General features: G+C 42.9%; 1 protein-coding gene across 1 annotated transcript in view; it reads right to left on the bottom strand.

Annotated features, from left to right (window-relative positions):
* Nucleotides 1–18,263: 18,263 nt before the first annotated feature.
* The window catches only part of IGDCC3 (immunoglobulin superfamily DCC subclass member 3), a 151,380-nt gene continuing 143,994 nt past the window's right edge, over nucleotides 18,264–25,649 (bottom strand). Inside the window, exons 12-14 of the mRNA XM_078380895.1 lie at nucleotides 24,612–24,750; nucleotides 22,477–22,684; nucleotides 18,264–19,539 (exon numbers count right to left, since the gene is read on the bottom strand). Coding sequence (XP_078237021.1) covers nucleotides 19,363–19,539; nucleotides 22,477–22,684; nucleotides 24,612–24,750 — 524 coding nt within the window. The 3' untranslated portion in view covers nucleotides 18,264–19,362. The remainder of the gene's footprint in view (nucleotides 19,540–22,476; nucleotides 22,685–24,611; nucleotides 24,751–25,649) is intronic.

The following is a 25,649-nucleotide window of genomic DNA, read 5'->3' as shown; positions in this document are numbered from 1 at the left end:
TTTTGAATGTCATGTTTAAAATGAGACGGTGCAAAAACAGCAGTTATATGAAAAAGTGATGTTTTGAACCCATTGAAGCCCAGATTTGGTGCTACCAAAGCTGTACAATGACTCCACATTTGCCAGAAAATGCACGCAAGATGATTTTTCTACCCAGTGAAGCAGAACTTATAGGAAGTCACTGGTGCTGAACAGCGAAGCCTCCTGGCTTAGCTGCAGATTTAAAAAGAGGCGGAGAGGTGTCCCATGGGTTTGGCCTTTCTGATGGTGGTTAATCCTGAATAAACATTTGCAAGGAAGCATTGCCGCCTGGCTAATGTATTAGCTCAGGGCCTCCGAGATGGGGAACTGTTCACTAAAGCTCAATTTTTTCCAAACGTCTCAAGATCAAACTACATGAACTGGATCCATTGCAACGGGTGAAACTCTTTAAGTAGATCTCTTCGTGTAAGAGATTTGCACACGGTATTTCTTGTGCCACAGACTTTTAGAGAGGAACAGAGACCCATCAAGGTTTATTCATCTCAGTTACTCCATTTTCCAATCTGAAATTTTATTTGTTCTGGTTCTACGTCAGTTGGAGGTTTTAAAACAAGTGGTCACATAAGAGACGATATGGACTTCTGCACAGATTTTTACCAAAGACAGAACATTGGAAGAATTTTGTACAATGTACAGTGGTGCCTTGCAAGACGGGCGGTCCGTTTAATGATGAATCTGCATTACGACGAGGTTTTTGCGATCGCAAAAGCGATAGCAAAATGAGGAATGGGGGAATTTCGCTGCACAGTGATTGGTTCCCTGTTTCGGGAACTGATTTTCGCTTCCTGATGATCAAAACAGCTGATCGTCTGGTTTTCAAAATGGCCACCGGGTGCTCAAAATAGCTCCCCGCTGTGTTTAGGAGCCATTTTTCGCTGCACAGGCACCCGATAATGGCCGCCGCTATGGAGCATCTTCACTGGACGGTGAGTTCTTAGTCGATTGGAACACATTAACCAGGTTTTAATGCGTTTCAATGGCTTTTTTATTTTTGCTTTACGATGTTTTTGTTCTACAGCGATTTCACTGGAATGAATTAACATCATAATGCGAGGCACCACTGTACCACATAATTTTTCATTTAGACAACTGTGTTATAAATCTGGGGATGCACACATTTCATGGGCTAAATCCAACTGATAGCTGCAACTGAAATGGATACATCAAGTGAAGACAACTTGCTAAATTGACATCGAGGTAAATCCCACTAACTCAGTGGATCTACTCTGGGATTAAAAATTGGATTTATCCTCAAATTGCTGCATTCTCATTCACACTGATTCAAATGTGTGTGATTAGGTTAATTGATGTTAAAATATGAACAGAACAAGTTTATATTTTACCTGTATTTGCTCCTGGAAAAATCCAAGGTTGATCCAAATTACACCCTTACTATTCTGTTTTCAGAAATCTATCTGTTTTTTTTTCTAATGGGGGGGGCAGAGTATTTTAATTTAACATTTTATTTTATTCTATTTTATTTATTGTCCATGGAACAAACACATTTCCGTCCTGATACCCTCTTATAAGAAAAGCAACACATATTCTTTCCAGAGTGCTTTACACATCCATAAATTTTTGCTTTGTACGCATTTTTCCCCCATAAGCAAAATATTTGAGGAATCTCAAGAAAAGCAAAAGCATTCGTTGAGAATGCCACATCGCCATTCATTAGGTGGCCACTTAAACATCAGCAAAGGAAGGAGGACAATAGAGGACAACATCTGGTATATGGCGTCACATTGATTTAAATGCACAGTTGCAAAATCAGAATTTGTTGTTAAATATGTTAAACCGAATTTCCATGCAAGTAGGAAACACCGAGATCCAGAAACTTGCCACTCTACTGCTGAGCTGCGGATTCTGCCCTCTGGATGCTGCTCAATGTTCAAGGCAGGACGCAGCTCCCTGATTTTCATCTTTCTGGTTCTTGAAACCAGGTTTGGACTGGACAGCACTTCAAATGGGAGGAGGGGAACCCTAAAAAGAAGGGGGGCCTGTCCTTGGAGAACTCTCAATGAAATAGGAAACATGGCCATCCATTATGCTCATTAAAAGCTCAGCCTACTCTGGGAGGCCTGTTTTGTATCACTACTGCTAGATCAAGACGAATAGGACTTTTGATCGCAAAGGACTGTAGGTGAAATAGGTGTTTTCTGAGGTGAATTCCATCTTTTCTGTAGGAGAATTCTCCACATCCTCTTTATGTCATATTATGACACAGTCACATTTTCAAGTCATGCAGAGGATGGTCGCCTCCTCTCTTTCAAACAGCCCTGCCTTTGGCCTTTTATTCATTGCTCCCACTCACGGGCCCCTGTATAAATCTTGCTTCTTTACGACATGCTCCACAAGGTAACCATAAAAAGAGGCACTCAAGAAAATTATAGCATTTATTTTTGACTACCAAATTAATTTATTTTCACACTTTTCTAGCTGAGGGCAATTTTCAACAACTTTCAATTGCCAAATTCACAATCCTTTTCTTGCGTGTTCCACATATTTCCCCTGTCTGTTTTTATTATTATTATTATTTTATTTTTAAGCATTACAAGGAGCTTAGAAGCTGTTCTGTTTCCCAGGGTACCTGAATGGCAGAATATTGAAAGATGAATATTGAATGAGAGGTGAACTGACTCAATAAGAAGCTACAGCCTTCCGTTGAAAGACCCAAGCAGGACTGCTAATGACTGGACCTTTTGAGGTCACTCATTTATAAGGTCATCATATAGAGTCACTATAAAGCAGAAGTATCTTGACAGTGCATAGCAATATCTGGCTGGAGCAGAATGTTATGATAAGAAAGCCAATTTCCAAAGTTTTTACTGGAATACTGTAAACTTGGCATTGGAGTGCTGGGCGTGTGTTTTTAAATAATGTAATAATATTCTATAGTATCTTTTTATAATAATGAATAAAGCAATGAAGGAACAAAGCTATGGAAGTCATCTTGAAAAAAGAAGTGACCAGAAAGATGGATCATTGAGTAAGTGGCAAACCAAGGAGAGCCAGAAGGGAAGAGTAAACATTTAGAATCATATTTTCAGAACAGAGAGCAGAAGGCTGTAGATATCTTAATTTCCTTGAGTGTCTAATAGATTTTATCGAAAATCTTTGCAGAGACGAAATGGCAGCTATAGTATTTGGTCACTTGTTTACAAGGGTTGGAAGGGACGTGGTGGCGCTGCGGGCTAAACCACAGAAGCCTTTGTATGCTGCAGGGTCAGAAGACCAGCAGTCGTAAGATCGAATCCACGCGACGGAGTGAGCTCCCGTTGCTTTGTCCCAGCTCCTCGCCAACCTAGCAGCTTGAGAGGATGCAAATGCGAGTAGATAAATAGGTACCACCTCAGTGGGAAGGTAAAATGGTGTTCCCTAGTCACGCTGGGCACGTGACAACGGAAAACTGTCTTCGGACAAGCGCTGGCTCTACGGCTTGAAAACAGGATGAGCACCGCCCCCTGGAGTCAGACACGACTGGACTAAAAATGGCAAGGGCAACCTTTACCTTTACCTTTACCTTTACAAGGGTTGGGAAAATCTGTCAGTTTCTCTTATGCTTGCATTCAGAGTTTTTTTTAAATTGCAAGTTCCCTCATCCCTTAATATATTATCAGCAAATATTGTCAATTTCTTCCAAAACAAACAAACAAAAAGAATTGAAATGAATTTTTTTACCCATTCCCAATTGGTCACATTTAAAAGATACAGCTGTTCCCAGCATGAGTGGGCCCTGTCTGTCCTATATAGGGGCTTAAAGAGGAACAGCCCAAGAAGACCTTTCTCTTCAGGGCAAGGTTTCCCTGGGTGACTGGGTGCCTGAGTGGGCTGTTTTCATGGATGGCTTGTACTGACTGCTTTTAATATGTTTTGGAGTTGCTTTTGTTTACCATTTTTAGTGTGACATTTGTTTGACCCTTTAAAATATTTGTATACTTACTGTTTTTGTCTTTAAATATTGTCTTTTAATGATGTAAACACCTTGGGTCCTTTTATTTATTTATTTATTTATTTATTTATTTATTTATTTATTTATTTATTTATTTATTTATTTATTTATTTATTTATTTATTTTTATTTTATTTATTTATTTGTTAGATTTATATCCCGCCCATCTGGTATATTCTACCACTCAGAAAGATGGGGTAAAATATTTTAAATAAATCAGCGTCTCAAAACATGCACCAAAAATGGCAATTCTAATTCAGTATTAATATGGCTAAATGTATAATAGCTGAAATCCTGTTGCAACTAGGGTAGGCCCATAATGGAGCCTATCCATAAATACTTGAGATAGGCATGAACCGCTTCATACCATGTCATCTCATATGGGAGGGGGCACAGAAGAAGGGAATAGTAAACCACATTTGAGCACTCTGTACCTAGGAGTGTAAACCCCAGACAGGGTTGCCCGAAGTCAGAAACAGTTTAATGGCATGCGATGGGTATTAGCGATGTCTGCTTGAGAGAACTGTCTGTAGGCCTTCAAATCAGTTAGTGTATACAGAAATTTCAAATGGAGTATCTTTCCTTGGACTGTATTAGGGATTTCCTTTTTGAGTGGATCCAAAGTTGGGCTGATCTGGAGATTCAGGAGATGTCTGAATTGAAGTAGAGCAACTCTGAGGATTTCATATCAGTTCACAGTCTAGGAGACCCAGGAGTATGTGAACAAAAGACACATTTCTCTATGAGCTTTTCATATAAGGGAACTGCCAGTTGTGGAGGAAGAGCTGTGGTTTTTAGGACTGACTGCTATAGCTTCTAATTGCAGTACATAGTTTTATCAGGGTTCTGTAAACTCAGTGCTTCACCAGGGGGATGTTGCAACAATACACTGCACTTTGCATTCTCCCTCTCAGGAACAGGAATGTTACAAAATGCATTTTTGGAACCTAGAGGGCCCAAAAGATTGTATTAGCACTAATGAGCATTATTGAGAATTGTTGGACAGTCAAGTTCTTGCACATCTGTGATGCTAGATTGCACACCCTCCGTTCGCCCACCTGTCCTGCTGCATCTTTTGTGATCTAGAGGCAACTGAGAGAAAAGCCTCAACCCCTTCTTCATTCCTTCATTCCTGTCCTCAACCATAGCTTATTCGTTTCATTCTTTTTCATTTTACTCCCTTTCTTGGCCCCCGTTTCTCCTGGTGTAGGGCCCCACAGATAATTTTTTAAAAACCTCTTACAACTAAAAACGCAGTGTGCTGTAACACTGAAAACCAATTAAACATATAACAATATGAAAAAGAATTTAGGAAGAGTTTCAAACACCTTAAAACACACCCACATGAAGAAGAAGAAGAAAACCAAGAAAACCTATGGTATCTTATAATAACATTCCTTTCTCAACCAATGGAAAGCTTGTCTCAAGAGAGAGTTCTTTCTTTACTAGCCTTTAACGTGCCATCCTGATGGAGGTGCTTCATGGGCGAGGAATCTTAGTTTTCAATATGGGGCAGGTTCCTTGCTAAGGACGCTTCTATGACATGTACTGTTGACATACAAATTAGCTCTGAAACAAAACCCAAAGCGCATGAAGGTGGGCAGAAATGTGGATCAATCTCATACGTCCCTTGGAACATTTTTATTTGACAAAAGGACTGAGTTAATTTATTATTGTTCCGTATGGTTCTACCTAGCATCTTTTCTTATTTTCCTTCCTTGCTCAGAAAAAAAAAGGAAGGGAAGAGGTGCAAAGTCAATCAAAAATGCTTCCAAATGCTGGATCGGTGGCTGATTTTGTGCCTTAATTCTTCCACACATGGATAAGAAGGTGGAATAGCAGAATGGTCAGCGCCTGGAAATGCCATCAAATATTATTTAGCATTTAAAACTGGCAATGATTAACAGGCTAGTGTTGAACTTATGACCAATGAATAGTACTAAAAATTCCAGAGAATAAGAAACAATACTGTTTGTTGATTCAGGAAATGAATTTTGGGACAATATGGGACGGGGGAAATGTTGACTTAGATGTAGTTATAAAGTCCATCAAGTTATATTCCATGTGTGCCTGTTTGTTTTTGGCTAACAAAGATGAGGGAACAAACAGAAACAGGAAGTGGCCTCAAAGTATTAGGAGGGAAGCTTAAGAGCACCAATCTACATGGAGATCCAGAAAAGACAAAAGTGTGGGAATACATAGCTAGATTGACTAGAGGTGCATCTTGGTGGCAGGCATCTCATATCAGAAGAGGCTACTTGCTGTGCTACTTCCATCACATGAAAATACACAGAAACATTCTTGCCCATAGAAAACCAGTAGGTTAGGAGAAATGATTAAGACTAATCTTCCTCCGAGCATACTACTTTTCTGCAAGCAGGGAACCAGAGTCTTAGCATGTGGAAGGAAGTGAGAGAACACAACAGAAATTGTGCAGTGGAGAAAAATCTTAGCGACTTTATTCTACTAGTGAGTCCAAATGGCCCCCACGTTTGTCACGAGTGCAGATTCAGACGCACAATGAGAGCCCTCAAAACACACCTCCCCCTTTGGTCTTCTCCAGCGGTACTTGAGTCGAACAACGTCACCACTTTCCTGTCTGAAGGTTCAGGCGTCAATTGCCCTTCTACTGAAAAGCTTTTTGTGCTTCTGCATTTGTCATCTAAGCTTCCTTGGCTGTTCGCAGTGCTTCAGGATTGAGTGAAAGGAAAAGTAGCTGCCCTTGAATCGTCCTCTCTAATTCAGAGTATCCGTAACCGTTTACAAAACTGCACAGCATGACTGAAATATCATCTTAGGGGCAGCCTTTTGCCTGCTGACAGTCAATGACCATTTCAGTCACTGGTCACCTTTAATCGCAACCCGAGATTACAACACAGAGAGGCTGTTGGACAGATGGGGATTTTCTGAGATTAAAGTGGTTAAGACAGAAGGCCAGCCTTTCAGGGAGGGAAATTCCGTGACTAGTGCATCAGAGTCGGTGCAGCTGGAACACTTGTTACTATTATTCATAAATATTTATACATTTCCAGCCACGTGCCTGGTGCTTTCAAGAACCACGAGCAAGATCCCTTGCCCAGAGTTTATCAACAGTTTTGACATCAAGGCTTGGTATGCACCAGAGAGAATGGGGGTGGGGGTGGATGATGCGGAGGGGGTGATATATTCACCGTAGAACAAATATGCCACCTTCTGTCATGTATACTAGGGCTTAAGTTCAGTCTGGGGTGAGGAGTAAAGAAGTTTAGGAAAAGAAATTCACAGAAGAGGCCCCTCTCTACTCACTTCTGTATTATCCCAACATACAAGTTGTAATCTGACGCTTGCGCAATTAGCACTAACTCTGCAATTTCAGTTTTGGGACTCAAGTTACCTGTAAATCGCTACAACATCTGGCTAGTGTTTGAATTTCCATGCCTCTTCTCCCCTGCATTGAGCCACCAGTCGTGATGATGAGTTCTGGAGACCTGAACACCTGGCACATTGTTGAAGAATTTGATGCTGCTCTACCACTCCAAACACATATGTAGTTCTTGTCTGATATTGGCTTTGAAGCAGGAGGGGACTGGGTCAGTTCTTGGATGGGAGACCACCAGAGAATACTGGATGCTACACTGAGGAGGAGCTATGATTCAGTGGTAGAGCACCATCACTCTCAAGCTGCTGGATGCCACCCCAGACATCTCCAGGTAGGGCTAGGAAAGAATCTAAACAGAAAAGCTGGTGACCTGCTACCCATCGGAGTTGGTAACAGTAGGCTTGGTTCCTCTGTTCCAAACTGTAGCTGGCTCTAACTGTTGTGAAAGTTCACAAAGTGAGTCTGCAAGAGAAAATTAGTAAGGTTTCTCTTTCTGTAGCAGAGTAACTGTTGATCAAACACAGGGTCAGTCCCACAAATAAAGCAGTAAAATAAATGACTAAACTTGGGGTGATGTCCTCACAGGGGGTCTGCAAAGGATTCAAGAAATGTTATGATGTTTTGCAGTTAAAATCAAATGAATGAATGAAAGAAAGAAAGAAAGCAAGAAAGGAAAGGAAACAGAAGAAAATTTAATGTTTCATTATTGTTTGTGCAAAACTTGGCTTTTCTAACTTATTGCTTCTATTAAAAGTAAACAAAAATTAAAAAAATTGGTTATGAAAATAACTGTTTGATACCAAGTAACTGTTTGATTAAAAGAACACGTTGTGCAAAGGTGGACATGATAAAGGACAAAAATGGGAGGGAGCTAACAGAAGCAGAAGACATCAAGAAGAGGTGGCAAGAATACACAGAGGAATTATACCAGAAAGATCTGGACATCCCGGACAACCCAGATAGTGCGGTTGCTGTCCTTGAGCCAGACATCCTGGAGAGTGAAGTCAAGTGGGCCTTAGAAAGCATGGCTAACAACAAGGCCAGTGCAGGTTTGGCATTCCAGTGGAACTATTTAAAATCTTAAAAGACAACACTGTTAAGGTGCTATATTCCATATGCCAGAAAGTTTGGAAAACCCACCAGCAGACCACTGCAAACTATGGCAAGTCCTTAAAGAAATGGGAGTGGCTGACCATCTTATCCATCTCCTGAGAAATCTGTATGTGGGACAGGAAGCAACAGTTAGAACTGGACATGGAACAACTGATTGTTTCAAAATTGGGAAAGGAGTACAACAAGACTGTATATTGTCCCCCAGCTTATTTATATGCAGAAAGGCCAGACTGGAGGAACCCCAAGCCAGAATTAAGATGGTCAGAAGAACTATCAACAACCTCTGATATGCAGATGATATCACTCTGATGGCAGAAAGTGAGGAGGAATTAAAGAACCTCGTAATGAGGGTGAAAGAGGAGAGCGCCAAAAAAGGTCTGAAGCTCAACATCAAAAAAACTAAGATCACAGCCACTGGCCCCACCACCTCCTGGCAAATAGAAGGGGAAGATATGGAGGCAGTGAGAGATTTTACTTTCTTGGGCTCCCTAATCACTGCAGATGGTGACAGCAGCCATGAAATTAAAAGACGCCTGCTTCTTGGGAGGAAAGTGATGAGAAACCTAGACAGCATCTTAAAAAGCAGAGACATTACCTTGCCAACAAAAGTCTGCATAATCAAAGCTATGGTTTTTCCAGTAGCGATGTATGGAAGTGAGAGCTGGACCATAAAGCAGGCTAACCACCGAAGAATTAACGCTTTCAAATTGTGGTGCTGGAGGAGGCTCTTGAGAGTCCCCTGGACTGCAAGGAGAACAAACCTATCAATTCTAAAGGAAATCAACCCTGAGTGCTCACTGGAAGGACAGATCCTGAAGCTGAGGCTCCAATACTTTGGCCATCTCATGAGAAGAGAAGACTCCTTGGAAAAGACCTTGATGTTGGGAAAGTGCGACAGCAAGAGGAGAAGGGGACGACAGAGGACGAGATGGTTGGACAGTGTCATCGGAGCAACCAACATGAATTTGACCCAACTCCGGGAGGCAGTGGAAGACAGGTAGGCCTGGTGTGCTCTGGTCCGTGGGGTCACAAAGAGTTGGACATGACTAAATGACTAAGCAACAACAACGTTTTATATTTTTGCATACAGTGAGAACATGCAAGTGAACAGCGCTGAATGGCTAAGAAACATGACATTTCTTGCTTCTGCACCGTCAGAAGCCACGGGAAGAGAGTTGGGAGTCAGTCAGTGTCAGAGTGAGTGAGTGTTCGGACAGACTTCATGACTGTGTTTCATCTTCAATTTCTGATGGGAAATGGTGCTTGGAGGACACCAGGCCAACAAGAGTAAAGTTACTCTCTGCCAATGGATTCTGGATTTTTGTTTTCTGCTCATGGACCAACACAAATAAATTTCTTTTTATATTTAACTGTAAAATACAGTGGGAGAGAAAAAAGTGGATCCTTTGAAGCCTGAGTCAAAGGTTCATTAGAACAGGCTGCACCAGTATGCTTGGTCTACTCAACTGTTTGGGACATCTTCCCATTCATTAGTCTGTATAAAACATGGATTCTGAGCAGGCAGCGCAGGAGCAAAATGACACAAGAAGTCCAGAACCAGATCTAGCTTATTCTAGCTTTATTTTTAAAATTCTGTATGTGTAACCACAGACTAAGAGGCTAAACAAAACAGCTTACGATAAAAAATTGTAGGATTTCCACACACGCCCCTCCCATGAGCCCCTTTTATCAAATACAGAACTAACAATCATAAGCTCAGTGGGATTTCAAAGAGAAAGAAAGGGAAGTTTGAAAAGAAAAGGTAGAAAAGTGCTTTGCAGTCAGAGTTATTCCTGAAGAGGACTGAAAATAGCAAAGGTTTTAACTCACTTTCTGATTTTTAATAAGTGTTAAAAAAAAAAGACAGATGAGGAGCTGGGAGGACCATCAAACAAGCACTCTGAAAGACTCTCTTTGTTTTCTAAGAGAGGCTGCCAGACTCCAATACTGTAGGTAAATAAACATGATGCAGCTAGTGTCTGTTACTAGAGATGGGCACAGACCGTGGATTCGGCAGTTTGTTCTGCCCTGCCTCCTCTGTCAGGTGCCCATTCCGAGGCAGCACTGTCTGGCGCTGATTCTCAGCGGGCACCTGCTAGAGGAGTCAGGGCTGGAAAATGCCGAAAGCTGTTCGGACGAAAAATGAACTGGAACAAACGGACAAACCAGCAGTTCATGTCCATCTCTAGCTGCTACTAAAACCTGTCGATGTGGCTCGATTTCTATGTTGAAAAGGCACAAGCAGTAACCTTATGCACTTGAACAATTTCCCTGCTGCTTCTTTGCCAAATTTAGTTCACATAATCACCAGAGGATGTGGTACAGCTCTTCCGGGTCAGCCTACGCTATACATGGGAATATGGCATTATTTTGACTAGCTTTCTATAGGCAGAGATTTGAGAAGCATCCAAACAGATGATTCTCCAGTTGCAAGCTGAGCACACGGAGATGTATGTCCTTCCTCACACAAGCACATATGCTCCCTTGCTTCCTCCATGAGCTCAGAGCTACCCTTGACTGCAGGAGAAATGGTCTCTGCTTAACACAAATCCAAAAGTGTTCTGTTTTGTGGTGTAGGGCAAAGGGAGATCAATTAACAAGCATGTTGAGTTGGGGGGAGTTTCTTAGTCAGTGCTTTTATCACATCTTCTGTTGGGGCCTGTTTCTATCAAACGGCAGATGCTGTTTACTTTCTCTTGTCCATTGGGGAAAAAATGACAAACTGGGAGGAAATTCAGCTGTAATAACTTTGGTGCCCCACCGTATCCAGGAATAAATACATGTTCAAGAATGAACATGCAAGCACATCTAAAGAGAGGTAGAGTATAATAATTTTTCCAACTCTGATAAAATATGGTTAGACCATAGCCAGCTTGAACCAAAGGTTCATTGAGGCCAGCTTCCTGATTGCCAGGTAGGGTCCCTCCAGGCCCTGTCGGATTGTTTCCAAGGTTGCATATTCAGCAATCGGAACCATTTTTCCTCCAACTTGAACCTGACTTCCTTTTAAGGGCACCTAAACTAGTTCGCTCCAAACCATGTACAATTCCTATAACTGGATTACATGGCATAATGTGGTGGGTTTTTTTGGTCTGCACTAAACATCCATAGACAACACCACATTGTAGAATTACCAAAAATTGAAAAATATGGTAAGAAACAACACTTATTAAATGTTTGCTTAGTTTTTGGACTACCGCTCCCAGAACCCCCGGGATCCACTGGGTGTTCCTTGATGCATCTGAACCCATTTTTTGGGCTCAATGTCCTCCTGTTACCCCAGACTTTGATATTGTGCCAGTTCAGAGACATTCTGAAACCCTGCTTGGTAAAGTGTTTATTGGAAACAGCGCCATTAGTGTAGGCAGTTCCCCAGCGGCCTTTACTTTAGTCTTAACAGACTAACAACATGAACATGTGTGTGTCTACTGAGAAGCGAGTCTCCTTCAGTTACTCCCAGATCAGAGTGTATAAAAAAATTGTGGGCGAAAATCATAGTTCTCCAAATTCTGGGTTTGTCCGAGTTTTAAACACTGTGATCTTGGAGACTTTATAAAACATAATCTGTCTTATCTCCTGCCATGGCCTCTCTCTATCCATTCCAGGAACAGTAATACCGAAGGGGAGAGGGACCCTTGCAACTGACAGTATACAATTTGCCCTTGCCAGTTTAGAACAGAGATACTGATAGTGTACTAATGCATATATGCAATATGCAAGTTCTCATTTATGAATCAGCAGTTGCTTTCCTCCCTCACCTTTTTGCCATCAATTTTTTTCTTCCAACCCATATGCAAGTTTCAACCTACCTGCACACAGGTTAGGGTACCAATAACACCCTTCAGCTGGACCAGGCAAAGAGGAACTGCTTCGCAGCAGTGGAGGTGCCCATGCCATGACAGCTGTGCTCGCATCGTTTCTTTTTAATATTCTGTCATATTTTTGTTAAACACCTGGGCGAACCAGGGTTTGACTGAAGGCATGTCCCTTTCTTGGGACCATGTAGGAATGTGGGATGTCTCTCATAAACACATTTGAAGGCTGAAAAGAAAGCCCATGTTGTTGTCTGGATCCCCAATTAATGATGAACTGAAGAGGTATCTGTTAAGAGAACACAAATGGATGGAAATCTAGTCTCAAAATGCTGTCCATGGTGTGAATGTTCACACCATAGGACATTGCAACAATAACTCTTGTATCCAAGAGGCATTCAAAATTGGACAACTGTCTGTCGGATCTGCTTTGATTTGGATTCCTGCAGGGGCTGGACTCCATGGCCTTATAGGCCTCTCCCAACCCAACTATTCTATGATTCTAATAAGAGTTTGTTCTTAGGCATTGTCCTAGATATTCAGTGCACCTACGCCATGAATGTAAGTGGTTCTAAGAATACATTCCATCACTCCTTATAAATGCTTGTATAAAAGAGAAAATAAAGCAGATTACATGCTTGCTCAGCGGCATGCAGTACTAAATGTCTTCTTTTCTCTGTTGAACTAAAGGCTGCAGATCCCCATTTAGCTAACGTTAACCCAGACTCATTTTTCAGTTTGATTCAAATGGGCCTTATTGACACCCTCAGTCCAATACGAGCCAAAGGTCAGAATCTGCCCTACTAAAATGAACGAGAGCTTGCAAATACACCAGCGCTGCCACAAGTCCAAAGCTGGCATGAGCAGAGGACAGTTGCTGGAGAAGGGTGGTGAACGTGGATTTTTTTCCCCCTCTTCATTTCTCCCTGAGGTATCATTTCTATTAAATCCAAATACTGCCCTGCAGCTTAAAAGAACTGGCTGCACAAAATAGAAGGGGTGAGTAAAACCCTTCTCCTAGAGAGTTATAGTACAGTAAGAATATGGATAACAACAGCAGCATCATATAGTTCATTATGCAGATTGAAATGTGCTCCACATACATCGCCTAGGACTCTGCAAAATGGCCCTTTAACACAGGACAACAGCATTAACCACACAAGTGCAACTGACTAGAGACAGAAGCTGAGAGAGCAGAGACTGGCTTGGAGATATTTCTGGACTGAGGATATTTCTGGACTGGTAAAAGGAAACCTGAATGCTCTCAACGTGAATGCAACTCAAAATCTTAGCTAAGTGCTTTTTTTTTTTTTACACGTGAGAGCAAGGAGCATGGAGAAATGTGCCACATTATTTGGATCAGTATTCAGCCCTTGGGGTCCCTTAGAGTGAACCCATTAGTATTGCATTTCCCCCCTCCAATAAATGGAAGTTGGAGCACTTTTCTTTCCAGGTAATGATTCTTTTCTCAATACAAAATCCAGTGTTCATTAAAAGATTCTCTAACTCCCATAGTTATTCCCAGAACACTGTTTAGGAGTTAAAATGTTTCCACTAGAATGGATATCCTTTCCACTTGAAAGATGGAGAGGCCACCTGTACTTACATGCATCTATTGTGCATCATGCATCTGAACACCCTACTAAATTGAGTGAGGTCACAAGTGGGAGGTATTTTGAGTTGTTGCACCACAACTATATCAGAGGTACTGGTCTTTGGTTGCCCCAAATTGGTGCATACTCAACTGCTTGAATTTAGATCAAAACGGGATTAGAAACTGCAGAGAACTAAGATGCAGCATAAAATACTGAACACTGAAAGTCTGCAAGGAAGCCTATTCTTCTTACCTTGTTTTAGTCTCAAGGATACACCTAGACAAAATAAGCGCCTTTTGTGAGATTCTGCCTGATGGAAATTTTTGTGGCTATTTTACTATGGGATTTTCAAAAGCTTAAAGAAATTATTAGAGGAAAATCTAATAATCTAAAACAATGAATAATAATAATTAATAATAATAATTAACAATCTTTAAGAGGTTCACATCCATCATCTGTTGTCTCACACCAATGGAAAATCCACATTGGATTAAGCCATTATGTAAGTAGAAAGAAAGAAAGAAAGAAAGAAAGAAAGAAAGAAAGAAAGAAAGAAAGAAAGAAAGAAAGAAAGAAAGAAAGAAAGAAAGAAAGAAAGAACATTTCTACATGACAGGCTACTGCAATTTCACTAATAAAATGGCACAACATTTTCCCTTTTAATCAAAGGAAGCAGTGACAAATATTTGTTTACAATATCACAATAACATGATATTAAATTAATAGCAGGTTCATACAGCCCTGGGGATTTGGAGCCGAAGCTAGTCTAAAAATTACGTCTCTTGCTTTGGCAATCGTCCTTTACTTAAATCGGAGACTTCACATCACTTACAAAGAGAGATAATGTTAAAAACAAACCATTACTGGATGAGGTTGCCCTGATAAAGAAGTGTCTTACTGACATCTTAATTCAATGTACAATCAAAATAAACGTACATTTTTTTTCTTTTTTTTGTTTCTTAGCTGTACAATGTAAACTAAGCAATGAACAATCGTGGGCAGGTTGCAAGGTGGCTAAACTCCAGCGGGTGCACTCAAAACACCTTTCAGCTCTAGAGAGAAATCCAAGACTCTGCTTTGAAATCTTACCTCTCTCTAATAAGGTCATTGATCTCCCTCTACCCTCTGGCTTCTGGATGGAGAAAACTGGGCAGCTGTGTTAGCCATCTTTGACCCCAACTAAAGGTGACACAGGTTATGAAGAAGGCAGTGCTGTGACCCAAAAAGCCCCTCATTGGACTTGCTCCTTAGACATTATTGCTCCGAGAGATGGCTGAAAAATTATTTTACCATGCTATTCCTACTTTTATCCAAAGGGGACAGGGTGGCATGAATGCATTTTTTTTCTGCTCGATTTTTAATCTTTGCATCTGTCCTTGTATGGTTTATTAAGCATGGAGACACTAGGCAGACCAAGGCTGCTCACTGACCATCCTGACCAAACAAGAATTTGGACACAGAGCCCCACAATCTAAGCCAAACACTTTAATCTATAAATGAGTAAACCTGAGACTTGCAGGATATTTATGTATCTACTTATTTCAGAATGCCAAGAGTCACCAGCTGGAGCCTGGCAGGAAAGACTGACAGAATTCACAAATTCTGAGCCAAGGATTTAATTGTGAATGCCAGAATGGAATAGCGCTCACAGTTCTTCTGCAAGAAATCCCTCACTGCAGAATTTGTCACCCTCAAGTTTACTTCATTTCGGAGAATAACTGTATTGCTACTGTTATTGTTACACAGCGGTGAGAAAACCTTGCCGATCACCCTGACCTCTCCCCATAGGGGTTCAACCTTCTGTCAACCTACTGTGGGTCACCACAGCCATCTAGCTCAATGGTTCCCAGCTTTCCTGAGACAGGAAGAAGGTGGTGCAGAGGGGAAGACACTGCTGTGGATATTATCTATGTGGACAGGCCCCAAGTGATATTCCCCAAAGGCGCAAGGAATGAAGGGCATGGTTTCCCGGATGACAGCTTGCTGCCTTCTTCATTTGCCCACCATGCTTTTCCCCCCACCATTTTCTTTGCTTCTCTCTGTTGCCCCTCGGCGCTCCTCCTGTCACTATTCTGCTGCCACCACCTATGGGACAACTGCCATGGAACAAGAGATTTATACATAGATACTTTAAACTTCCTTCTCCCTGTGTCGGGCAATATTTACACATTCAATGTATACACTCCATGAAAACAAGCAAAACAGTCTGACAATTGGGAAAGGGTTGGGGTAGTGACAGAGATACTGACTGATCCCCTCACGCTGGTGTTCAGAATGGAGATTTTTAGGGAGCTTGAAAATGGATTTTCTTTCTTTTCTTTTCTTTTTTTTAAAAAAAGGCCATAACAGTGTTGTTGGGACTTCTCAAAAACACCGTTTTCTTCCCTCCCACCCCTCTTTGATTTCTCTTGCTTCTCTTTTAACCAAAAAAAATATTTCTATTTCATTTTTAACCGTCACGTATAAAAATAGCTATAGGAATTAAACACAGTATTAAAAAAGAGAGAGAGAAAACACAAGGAAGTGACTATCAGAGGTTGAGTTCCAGCCTTCATGAGGCACAGATGCGGAGAAACGGGGGAGCCCATGGAGTGGAAAGGGGAGTATTATTATTTTTGGAGCCTACACAAATTGTCACATCAGAGCAGTTACTCATACTTTTCCCAGTACTGTTTGGCCACTCTGATGACTTAATAGTGAGGTAGGTCACCAGAGAAAAACATGCTACATTCTAAGGTTTTGAATATGAGGTCTATAGCCAGCACCAGCACAACCACCAGCGACCTAAAAAATGACAGGGGGAAGCCGACTGCTGGGCAACTAAGCCCACAGCTTCCTCATCAAGGAGGAGGCACCATCTCTGGTTAAAACAGGTTGGACTAGGCCCTAGTTCACATGGACATGTGGCTCACTCTGACAGCCCATATGCTAAAATCAGCATGAAACTGAGATTAGCAAGAAGAGCCCTCATCCATAACATGTAAATTTGTAGGATGTCCCTTATTTGAAGAGGGATAATGGTTCATGTACAGCATGAGCTTTGTAATGCTGGAAGCCTAGAGGTGGGGAAATGCTTTCTAGACCACCACTCTTAGAATCCCACCCCGCCCCAGGCCATGCTGGTTGCGCAGTTCAAAGACTTGAATTCCATAAAAAGAAACATTCCTCATTTTTGGGAAAGTCAAAGACAAAGGTGACTGCAAGCCACATTCAGTCTCTGACATCTCTGCTTTAACAGGATTACGAACACAGGGCTAAAGAAAGGTGGTCCTCAGCTTGTAGCCTCAGAGACCATCTTCCAAGGCAAAGCAGACAATATTTGTCTGGATGGTTCAACAGTCTAAGTGATGGAGGGGCTACGGCTCCTCTCAATCAAGGTTATTAACTGGAAGTAAGTTCCTCCAAAAGTGGAGCAGAGTCCTCTACTGCAGAACGGCCTAAACCCAACTGTTACTCTCAACTTGAGCAGACCTACTGGACCTATATAATGTGTAAAAATGTTGTTTTATCAAGTTTCCTCTGATTCAGTGGGTCTGCTCTAACTGGGACTAACGGTTGGATTTAGACTAAAATGTTCAGTAAGGCTACACCTTAGTTGCAGAGGTTCAACCAGCAGCATTTCCAGTGTCAGGAAAACACCTTTCTCTGCTTATGATTCTGAAGAGGAAACAATAGCAAGCTAGACAGAATGGCACAAATAAGGTGTTAGGAACCTGAGACCCGGAGCCTGTCCCTGTTCCTCCTGGACTTCCATTTTGTCTCTAGTGATCACGTCCCTTTCCCCAGGACGCCAGCAATGGGTGGTTGCCCAGTTCCACTCCCACCCCTTATAATGCCTTTCCTAAGGCTCAGTTATTAACAGACACAATTTTAAAGTAATATATGCTGGCATTGTTCGTCCTGCTCTTTTGCCTTTGGCCCCATACACCTTGGGAATGTGGCCACTGAGAAGTTATCTGGAGACTGAATTTGGCCCTTGGTTCCCCACCCTCAGCAAAAGGTATATGAAGGCCGGAAGCTGATGGTAGGAATTCCACTGAGAAGCCTGATATAGAAAGTAATGTACAAGTTCAATTTGTGGTGCCTCTCCCCCCATGTGATCACCCTTGACAGTGCGGTCATCAAGTAAACGGACATGTGGCAAACCAGCTCTGGAAAGAAAACAGCTCTTCAGTAGTAACCTGTGCTCAGCCATAACCCATTAGAAGGGGAAATCGTATTTAGGTGACTGGTGGCTTGCCTTTTGCTACAACCCTAACAATCTTTAATGTTTTTTAAAAGACAAACATGATATTGGGGGGGGGGGGGGAGAGATCTCTTGACACAGTAAAACTCTATACGAGTTATCTAGCAATTTGCCTAAAAGTAAAGCTCATAACACTAAGGGGGGGGGGGGAAATGTCATCGATGACTGCTAGTGGACATGAACCCACACAGCTCTTTGTCCTTACTCTTCTGGAACAGTGGAAATGAGCAGAAACAAAGAAGAGGTGACAGGTGAGGTCCAACGACATGACACACAGTTCTTCTTTTTAAAAATGTCTTGAGGTAGAACATTGCTTTCAAGGTTTTGGAAGTGCTTCACATTGGAACGACGATGACGATTAAAAGGAATACTTAAAAACAATAGCAACAACAACAACAACAACTAATAACCATCATGGTAGACATGGAGTTTGACTTCTGAGGTAGTACCAAGACATGTACTGACCAAGGGGCTACACTACTTGCTTGGAAAACAAAAGGAAGACACAAGATCTTTGCTTCTTCCCAGAAGACATTCAATTCCGGTTGAGGTAGGTTCTGAGTTCACGAGGGATGTTAATCCAAGTCTTTGCTTCTTCTTTTTTTAAGTAGCCTTCCTGCAGGCTCTTTTCCTCTTCTTCTTTTGACAGGCTTGCTTTGCCTTTGAAACAGTTAATCGGCAAGAAAACATCCTGAGAATTACGTAGAGCCCAAATGCACTTGACAAAAATGTCAAAATATCCATAGAAAAGTTTGGCTCAACAAGCACCTGCCTTTCTTTCCTTTCTTTTCCTTTTTTTTCTTATATCTATATCTATATATATTTTAACCAGGTTGGATGGGTCCATCGTAACCAGTCATCTCAACACGTTACAAAAGTGGATCTCCAGAGTCGTCATCCTGAAGCTGCCAACATGGATTAAACAAGACCACCACCGATCCTTACTGCCTTCAGTGTTGAACAGGTGGCTCGCAAGGGGGCCGAGAGGAAGCCACAGATCCGGCAGCTCTAGGATGAACCGCTGAAATCCAGATGGGAAGGAATGTACTAAGACGCCTGAGGCAGGTTAGAAAGATGAACTTTGTAGAGTTTCCACAAAGCTCTCTCTGTGTGTATGCACGTGCGTGAAAAGAAACAGACTGTAAAAATCTTAAATTGACCTGAGATTGATGAGTCGTTTTAAAGACATCACCAGATATGAAAAAAAAACAAAACACATTGGCTGGCAGAAGTCTTGGCAATTATCCTTCATTGGTCAGAGCTGGGTTCAAAGCTGGTTCTTCCTGGAGGATATTTAGCAGAGGTCTGCTGTGAGTGCGGATTTTGAAAGGAGGTGTCACTTTCCTCTTCAATGATGCTGAAGTCATCCGGTGGAAGGGTAGATATCTGGGTTTCATCCTGTGAGGTAGGAGGAATGTGATCCAGCTGAGAAATGGAAGCAAAAAATTACTACTTGCATCGAAGCCAACAATAGTCACCTTACAAACGAGAGGCTGCCAGTCCTGAATCCAGTGATGTGAGCTCTCCCTCTCATTTACCATTTTAATGGCAGGAAATCCTTTTTCTCCCCTTCTAGTTCAAAGCCCACTTCTTCCACAAAGCCACCGTAGCCGTTTTCTCTCATTTATGTCTTTCCTCACCCCACCTTTGATTTTCCCCTACCATAAACATTTAGATTTTTCATGACCTGCTCTCAAGGACCTGTCCGTTTTAAGCGCATGCTGCTCTAAAAAGTGCAATGACCCCTTGACAATACTACAGAAATTCGTCCTCGCTGGATGTCTTAGCAGCCCAGAAGTGACCTTTTCAAATATAAGAAGTCATGAACAACCTCTCCTAGGCAAGATTCATTTGAATTTTTTTGCAGATTTAACGCAGGATTATTTATTCTTACAATTATTACCTGTAATCCCTCTGTATAGCATCAGCTACTAAAATACAGTGGTGCCTCACACAACGATGTTAATTGGTTCCAAAAAAATCAACGTTGTGTGAAGCATCGTTCTGTGAAACACCATTTCCCATAGGAATGCATTGAAAACCGGTTAATCCGTTCCAGTTGGAACGGATTGCCGTCTTTAAGTGAAAAAACCCATAGGAAACATCGTTGAGTGAAACAATGTTTCCTCCATTGGAATGTATTGAAGCTGACTCAATACATTTCAATGGCTTTGCGAAGTCCTTTTTCGCTCCTGTAAAAGTGCCTTACAATGTTTTGAACAGGTTTTAAATGCTTGCAATCGTTAGCCCACCTCCTGAACCCTATGCAAACTTAATTTGGTGTTCTTCTGAGTCGTCTTTAATTTTTGGTGATTTTTTGAATTTTCTCTCATTGGACGGAAAGTAACGGAAGAGCTTCAAAAGGAAGAGCTTCAAAAGCACTGAAGCCAGCTTCAGTGCTTTTGAAGTCCTTTCCGATGTCCCTTTTCACTCATTTTTAAGTGTCTTACAATGTTTGGAACATGTTTTAAATGCTTGCAATTGTTAGCCCACCTCCTGAACCCTATGCAAACTTAATTTGGTGTTGTTCTGAGTCTTCGTTAATTTTTGTTGATTTTTTGTTTTCCCTATTTAAATGCATTGAACTGTCCATTCAATTGATTTAAATGGGGAAAATAAAAAAATCACCAAAAATTAATGAAGACTCAGAACAAAACCAAATTAAGTTTGCACATGTTTCACAAGGTGCACTATGGAATCCAAGCATTTAAAACAGGTTTCAAACATTTTAAGACACTTTTAAATGAGCAAAAAGGGACATCGTTAAGTGAAATTCCCCCATAGAGAACATTGTTAAACGATGGGGGAAATTCCTCAAAAAAACCCATCGCTGTGTGAATTCATCGTTGTATGAAGCAATCGTTGTGCGAGGCACCACTGTACACACAACATTTTAGAGGTTAACAATTTGAATAGCTCAGTGGTTTAAGTCTCTGGCTGTAGAGACCTAAACCACTGTAGTTCAGTTCCCCACTGGGGCACCTTGATGGTGATGATGATTCCTAACTCAAAGATGCACCGGTTATGGAGAATTACTCTCAGCAGGATTTACTTTGGCTTGCTGAGGTCAGAGATCTGCCAACGGGGCCGGCAAGGAAGGAGGTGCCTCAGACAGTAAAGTACTTGGGGTGGCAGTCCCTCTCCCTGCAGCCTAGTTCCCCCCCCAACAACCGTGCCCTCTGCTGCCAGCATGCAAAAACACATACAGGGAAGGTGTGGAAGAAAAGGATGATGAAGGCGGGGTACTGGCAGTGGCAGCAGCGAATAGTTGTTTTGAATCGCCATGAGATGTCTGATCACTTTTGGAGCAGGGCTACTGGGTGGCCAGCTGGCTTCCAAAGGTCTGGGCCGTCAAGGTCAAAGCACTGCAGAGGGGGCACCCTTCCACCGTGCCTTGGCTCCAGAGTCCGAGTTATTCACTTGGCTGTACAAAACCGGTACTCCAGCCAGCTGGGATGTGAAACAACCTGCTGTCGTTGCCGCCAGCATCCTGTTCTCCCTCTCCCCCGCCCCCCATCAGCACTAGGAGAGTGTGAGCAGTGGGGTGGGGCAAGTAGAGGAGAGGTGGGAAGTGCCAGCCGCTTGTCTTGGCTCAGGTGGCATAAGATCTTGTCCTGCCAACAGCTGCCAACATAATGATCTTCTGCAAGAAGCAAAGTGTGCTGCTTACGTATATACCACACAATAGCACCAAATGCAGTCTCTGGGAGGTTTACAAGTGAATTATGCAGGCTACACATTGCCGCCACACACAGCCCAGCAAGCCGGGTACTCAATTTACTGTCCTTGGAAAGATGGAAGGCTTTGGGAAGCTCAAGCCGGCTATCTGGGATTGAACCCAAGTTGTGAGCAGAGTTTTGGCTGCAGGGCTGCAGTTTAGGCACCACAAGGCCCCTTGCAAAACAGCTCTACCTGCTAAAATCTTTCAGCAGAGCAGGGGAAAAAAGGAGGGTTGGGAGGGTGGAGAAGGAGAGCGTTGGTTTATGTGAGATACAAACTTTCTCAAACAAAACCAGCACATCGTTCGCCTGGGCAAAGATAGTCCCCACGTTTCCAACAGCCCAAGCCCAAGACAAGTTTTGGATTCAGCCCTGCTCCAGCTGGCCTCGTGTCAATCCAGCCGGCTCTCTATTTTAGCCAGCTAGGACCGAATCGTAAAGAAATCATTCCCTTCTGCACTTACTATTCAGAAGAGAAAGAAGGGAAAGCAAACACACAAGTGTTGAGGGAGATGTAAGTTGGAAGATGCAAGGAATAGTTTTTTTTTTCCCCTCTGCAGCCCTGAAACCCAAGAGTTGTTACAAGGTTTACAAAAGGAGGCGATTAAGCACCAGCCCTTACTCCACGGTGCCATGTTCTTACCGCTATTCCTTTATTGTGTGGATCGGGTGGAGAAGGCGGGGCTGCTGGGAACAACCTTTCCAGCTCATTCATGTCCAGCCGCTTCCCACTGGTGTCTGGATCGTCCCTCTGAGCGGATCCATTCAGCGCCAGGCCCGTCCTGTTCCTCTGACTTCTTGGCATCTGTGGCGTCGACAGCGGCTCCTGGACATTTTTGCACATCAGCAGCCTGAGGGGAAAACAACCCGACAAAACAGCTGTCTGGCAAGTCACACAGAGGTTTATGGGACAGCCTTTCACGAGAGAAATGTCGCTTGTGTTGTGGTGGTTGTTTTACTCCAGATCCCAGAATCCTTCACTCTCAGAGTTCTACCTGCCTCGTCCTAACCTAAATCGTGCTCACCTGGAGAAAGGCTGGGCTGGAAGGCTTTGCGGCCTAGAATAGGGACAAGTTCCTGCTAGAAAAGGATGCTGCACAGCACAAAACCCAGGAGAGGTGCTGCTAGTAAACGTGAAAAAGATTGAGCTAAATGAACCTGCGGTCCAGCCTCGGGAAGCAAATCTTCACCAACTCCATCCTTGTAACTGGGTAAAATAATGAGATTTTTCTTAGTGCATTTGTTATATTTTGTCTCCCTTTTTGGAGAGACCTTTGCAAAAAAACCCTTGTGTTTTGTACAAAAGCCACTGTTGTGGCCTGTAAGCCTTTCATTCTTACTCATATAAGACTGAAAAATCTTGCCGTGGTCACCCACTTCTCTAACAAGGTGCCTCGATGAGTAAGTTGGTGAGTAAATATTATGCCCTAATTCTGGCCCGATCCAAGAAAGCTTTTTCATTCCCGAAGGTTACTGGAACTGCACAGTGGCTATTTTTCTTGGAATTCCCGTGCTTGGAAAAGTTACTTTTTTGGACCACAATGCCCCAGTCAAGTTCCATTAAAAAAAAAAATCCCTGAGATGCAGACATGGCCGAGGGGCGAAAAGTTGTGTAGGTGTTGAAGGAGGACCAGGCCAACCCTCCCCATCAGTCTGGCTTGCATTTCTCCTGAGTTTACATGTGACCTCCTTCCTTTCCATGCAGTGATCTGGTAAGACCACAAGAGACCTCTTCATGAACTGGCTCCACCAGGCGCTGCTGATGGTGATCTGGATTGCACTGCTTGATCTCTTCTGTGCACAACAGATGTGTGAATATGCACGGGGGGGTGGTTGGAGAGGCTGGCACAGGGTCCAGGACTTGAACAAGTCACTTTTAGGGACCTTGCTTAGAGCCTTTCCTCAGCACAATATTCCCTGTATTCCCTGGTCGTCTCCCATACAAAGGTTCGCCTGGTTTGATCCTCCTTAGCTTTCAAAATTAAAAAAAAAAGTCAGGGAGGTTTTGGGATTCTGGGTGAAATCAGGCAATCTGCGTTCAGCCTGTGGTTGGCTGAGCCCGACCGGGAGCTCCCGTTCTAACAGGCCTCTTTCTCAAACCCTGGTTCTGACTCTGTGGTGGCTTGGCTCGTTCTTCGTGCCACAGTCCTGAGGGGGCTGTGATGGCACCGCAGCCAGTGTCAGGGCCTTTGGTGAGCTCCGCTCTGGCTCCGGTTCTCTGAGATGGGGAAGAACTAGAATTCTGTGCCAGGGCATACAGAAGACGTTGGCAGCAGGACTTAGAAAATGAGCTCTGAAGGGAAGCAGGAGTGTAGGCCTGCTTATATTTGAGTGCATGGGTGGCAATGGTCCTCTGCCCCATCATTTCCCAACCTTCCTTATTTCCCCATTGAGAGGGTTTTTTTCCCCAAAACTCCTCCTCAGCAACATCCTTCCTCCCTTGTCTGGGAAGTTCACCAATTTTGGGATCTGGCCATTTTGCAAGAGGTCTGAGACATCGCCATGGTTCCTAAAACAGGAGAGTCTAGGCTCTTCCCCAGCTTGACCCCTGGCAGATGGGTTGGGCTCCATCGCCCATCGTGTCCATTGACCATGATGGCATGAGGAGGATGGAGCTGAAGCCCAATCCAGTTGCTGGATGCGACGGTGGGAAAGGCAGGCCTAAAGCCGACAGAGAAATCTGAAAGGATAGCAATTGCCTGAGCAATTTATTTCATGGCTTGCAGACCTAAAGTCTGGCCCACCCCACCCTGCATTGCCAGTGGAGAAAAACCGTACCGTCCTCGGTAACCAAACATGAGGAAGAGAACACAGAAGATGATGCAAGTGACTCCAATGTGGATCCCAATGATGATGCCAGTCGCTGATGTCTTGTTGGTTTGTTCATCTTTCAGGCAATTGCATGGTGGATTCAGCCCTGGGATGAAAGAGACAGCATCATCTGACAGGGGGAGGGAGGGATTTCCTCCCTGCTTCAAAGAAAAGTACATTGTCCTTCTGTAACCATGATTTAAGCATGCCAGGAAATGGTCCTATATTGCTGCACAATATCATGCCCGCATTGCCAGCAGGAAAAAGGATGCCAAGCTTCATATAGCAAAAGGCAGCCTAAATGTTGGCAACACCCATGGCAGCAGTCAAGATGGTCTACAGGATACCCTCTTGGGCTCACGACCATTCACCCTTGTTGAAAAAACTGCCCTGACCATTGCTCTCTGTGTGGGTTTGAAATGGTTAACTAATGAAAAGTCATCTTCTGGGGCTTTCCCTTGCATAGTTTCACTTCGTGAATGGTAAGTTCAGCCTTACAGTCTGAAAAGGGAAAAGAAATAGAAGAGAGGCTGTAAAAAATGTTTTTAAAAAGCCGAGTAAAACGGCAAGGGGTTCCTCTGCTTAGAACAAGAGTGGGTGATCCCTGGACTTTGGCAGGCTGCAACCTGCTCCCATCTACGCATTTTTCTTATTAAGAACTGAAACAGCATCCTTGTTGTCACTAGTAAAAAAAAATGAAGAAAACTTGGTATGTGGGGATTCGCAAACCTGCCCTGCATGCCTCCAAAGAAAACAGCAGGGCTTTTTAGCCCATTTCCTCCCCCACAAAAAACTTTAACCTATTGGGGGCTGTAGGACGATGAGAACCCCCAGAGGTGCTGCATTTGGGCCCTTGGTAGCTGTGTGTGGTCTACCCCGTCCTAGACGGATAGCAAATTTGATCCCAACACCCTTTTTATAGATACATTGACAGAATACCAGTGTTGTAGAATTTCACCTATGAATAATTTTCAAAACAATGTGGAAATTTGGAGATGTTGTGTA

This window comes from Pogona vitticeps, chromosome 12 (assembly GCF_051106095.1).
Source record: "Pogona vitticeps strain Pit_001003342236 chromosome 12, PviZW2.1, whole genome shotgun sequence".
Taxonomy (NCBI): Eukaryota; Metazoa; Chordata; class Lepidosauria; order Squamata; family Agamidae; genus Pogona; species Pogona vitticeps.
The sequence above is the reverse complement of the archived record's forward strand: the minus strand, read 5'-3'. Positions and strand labels throughout refer to the sequence as shown.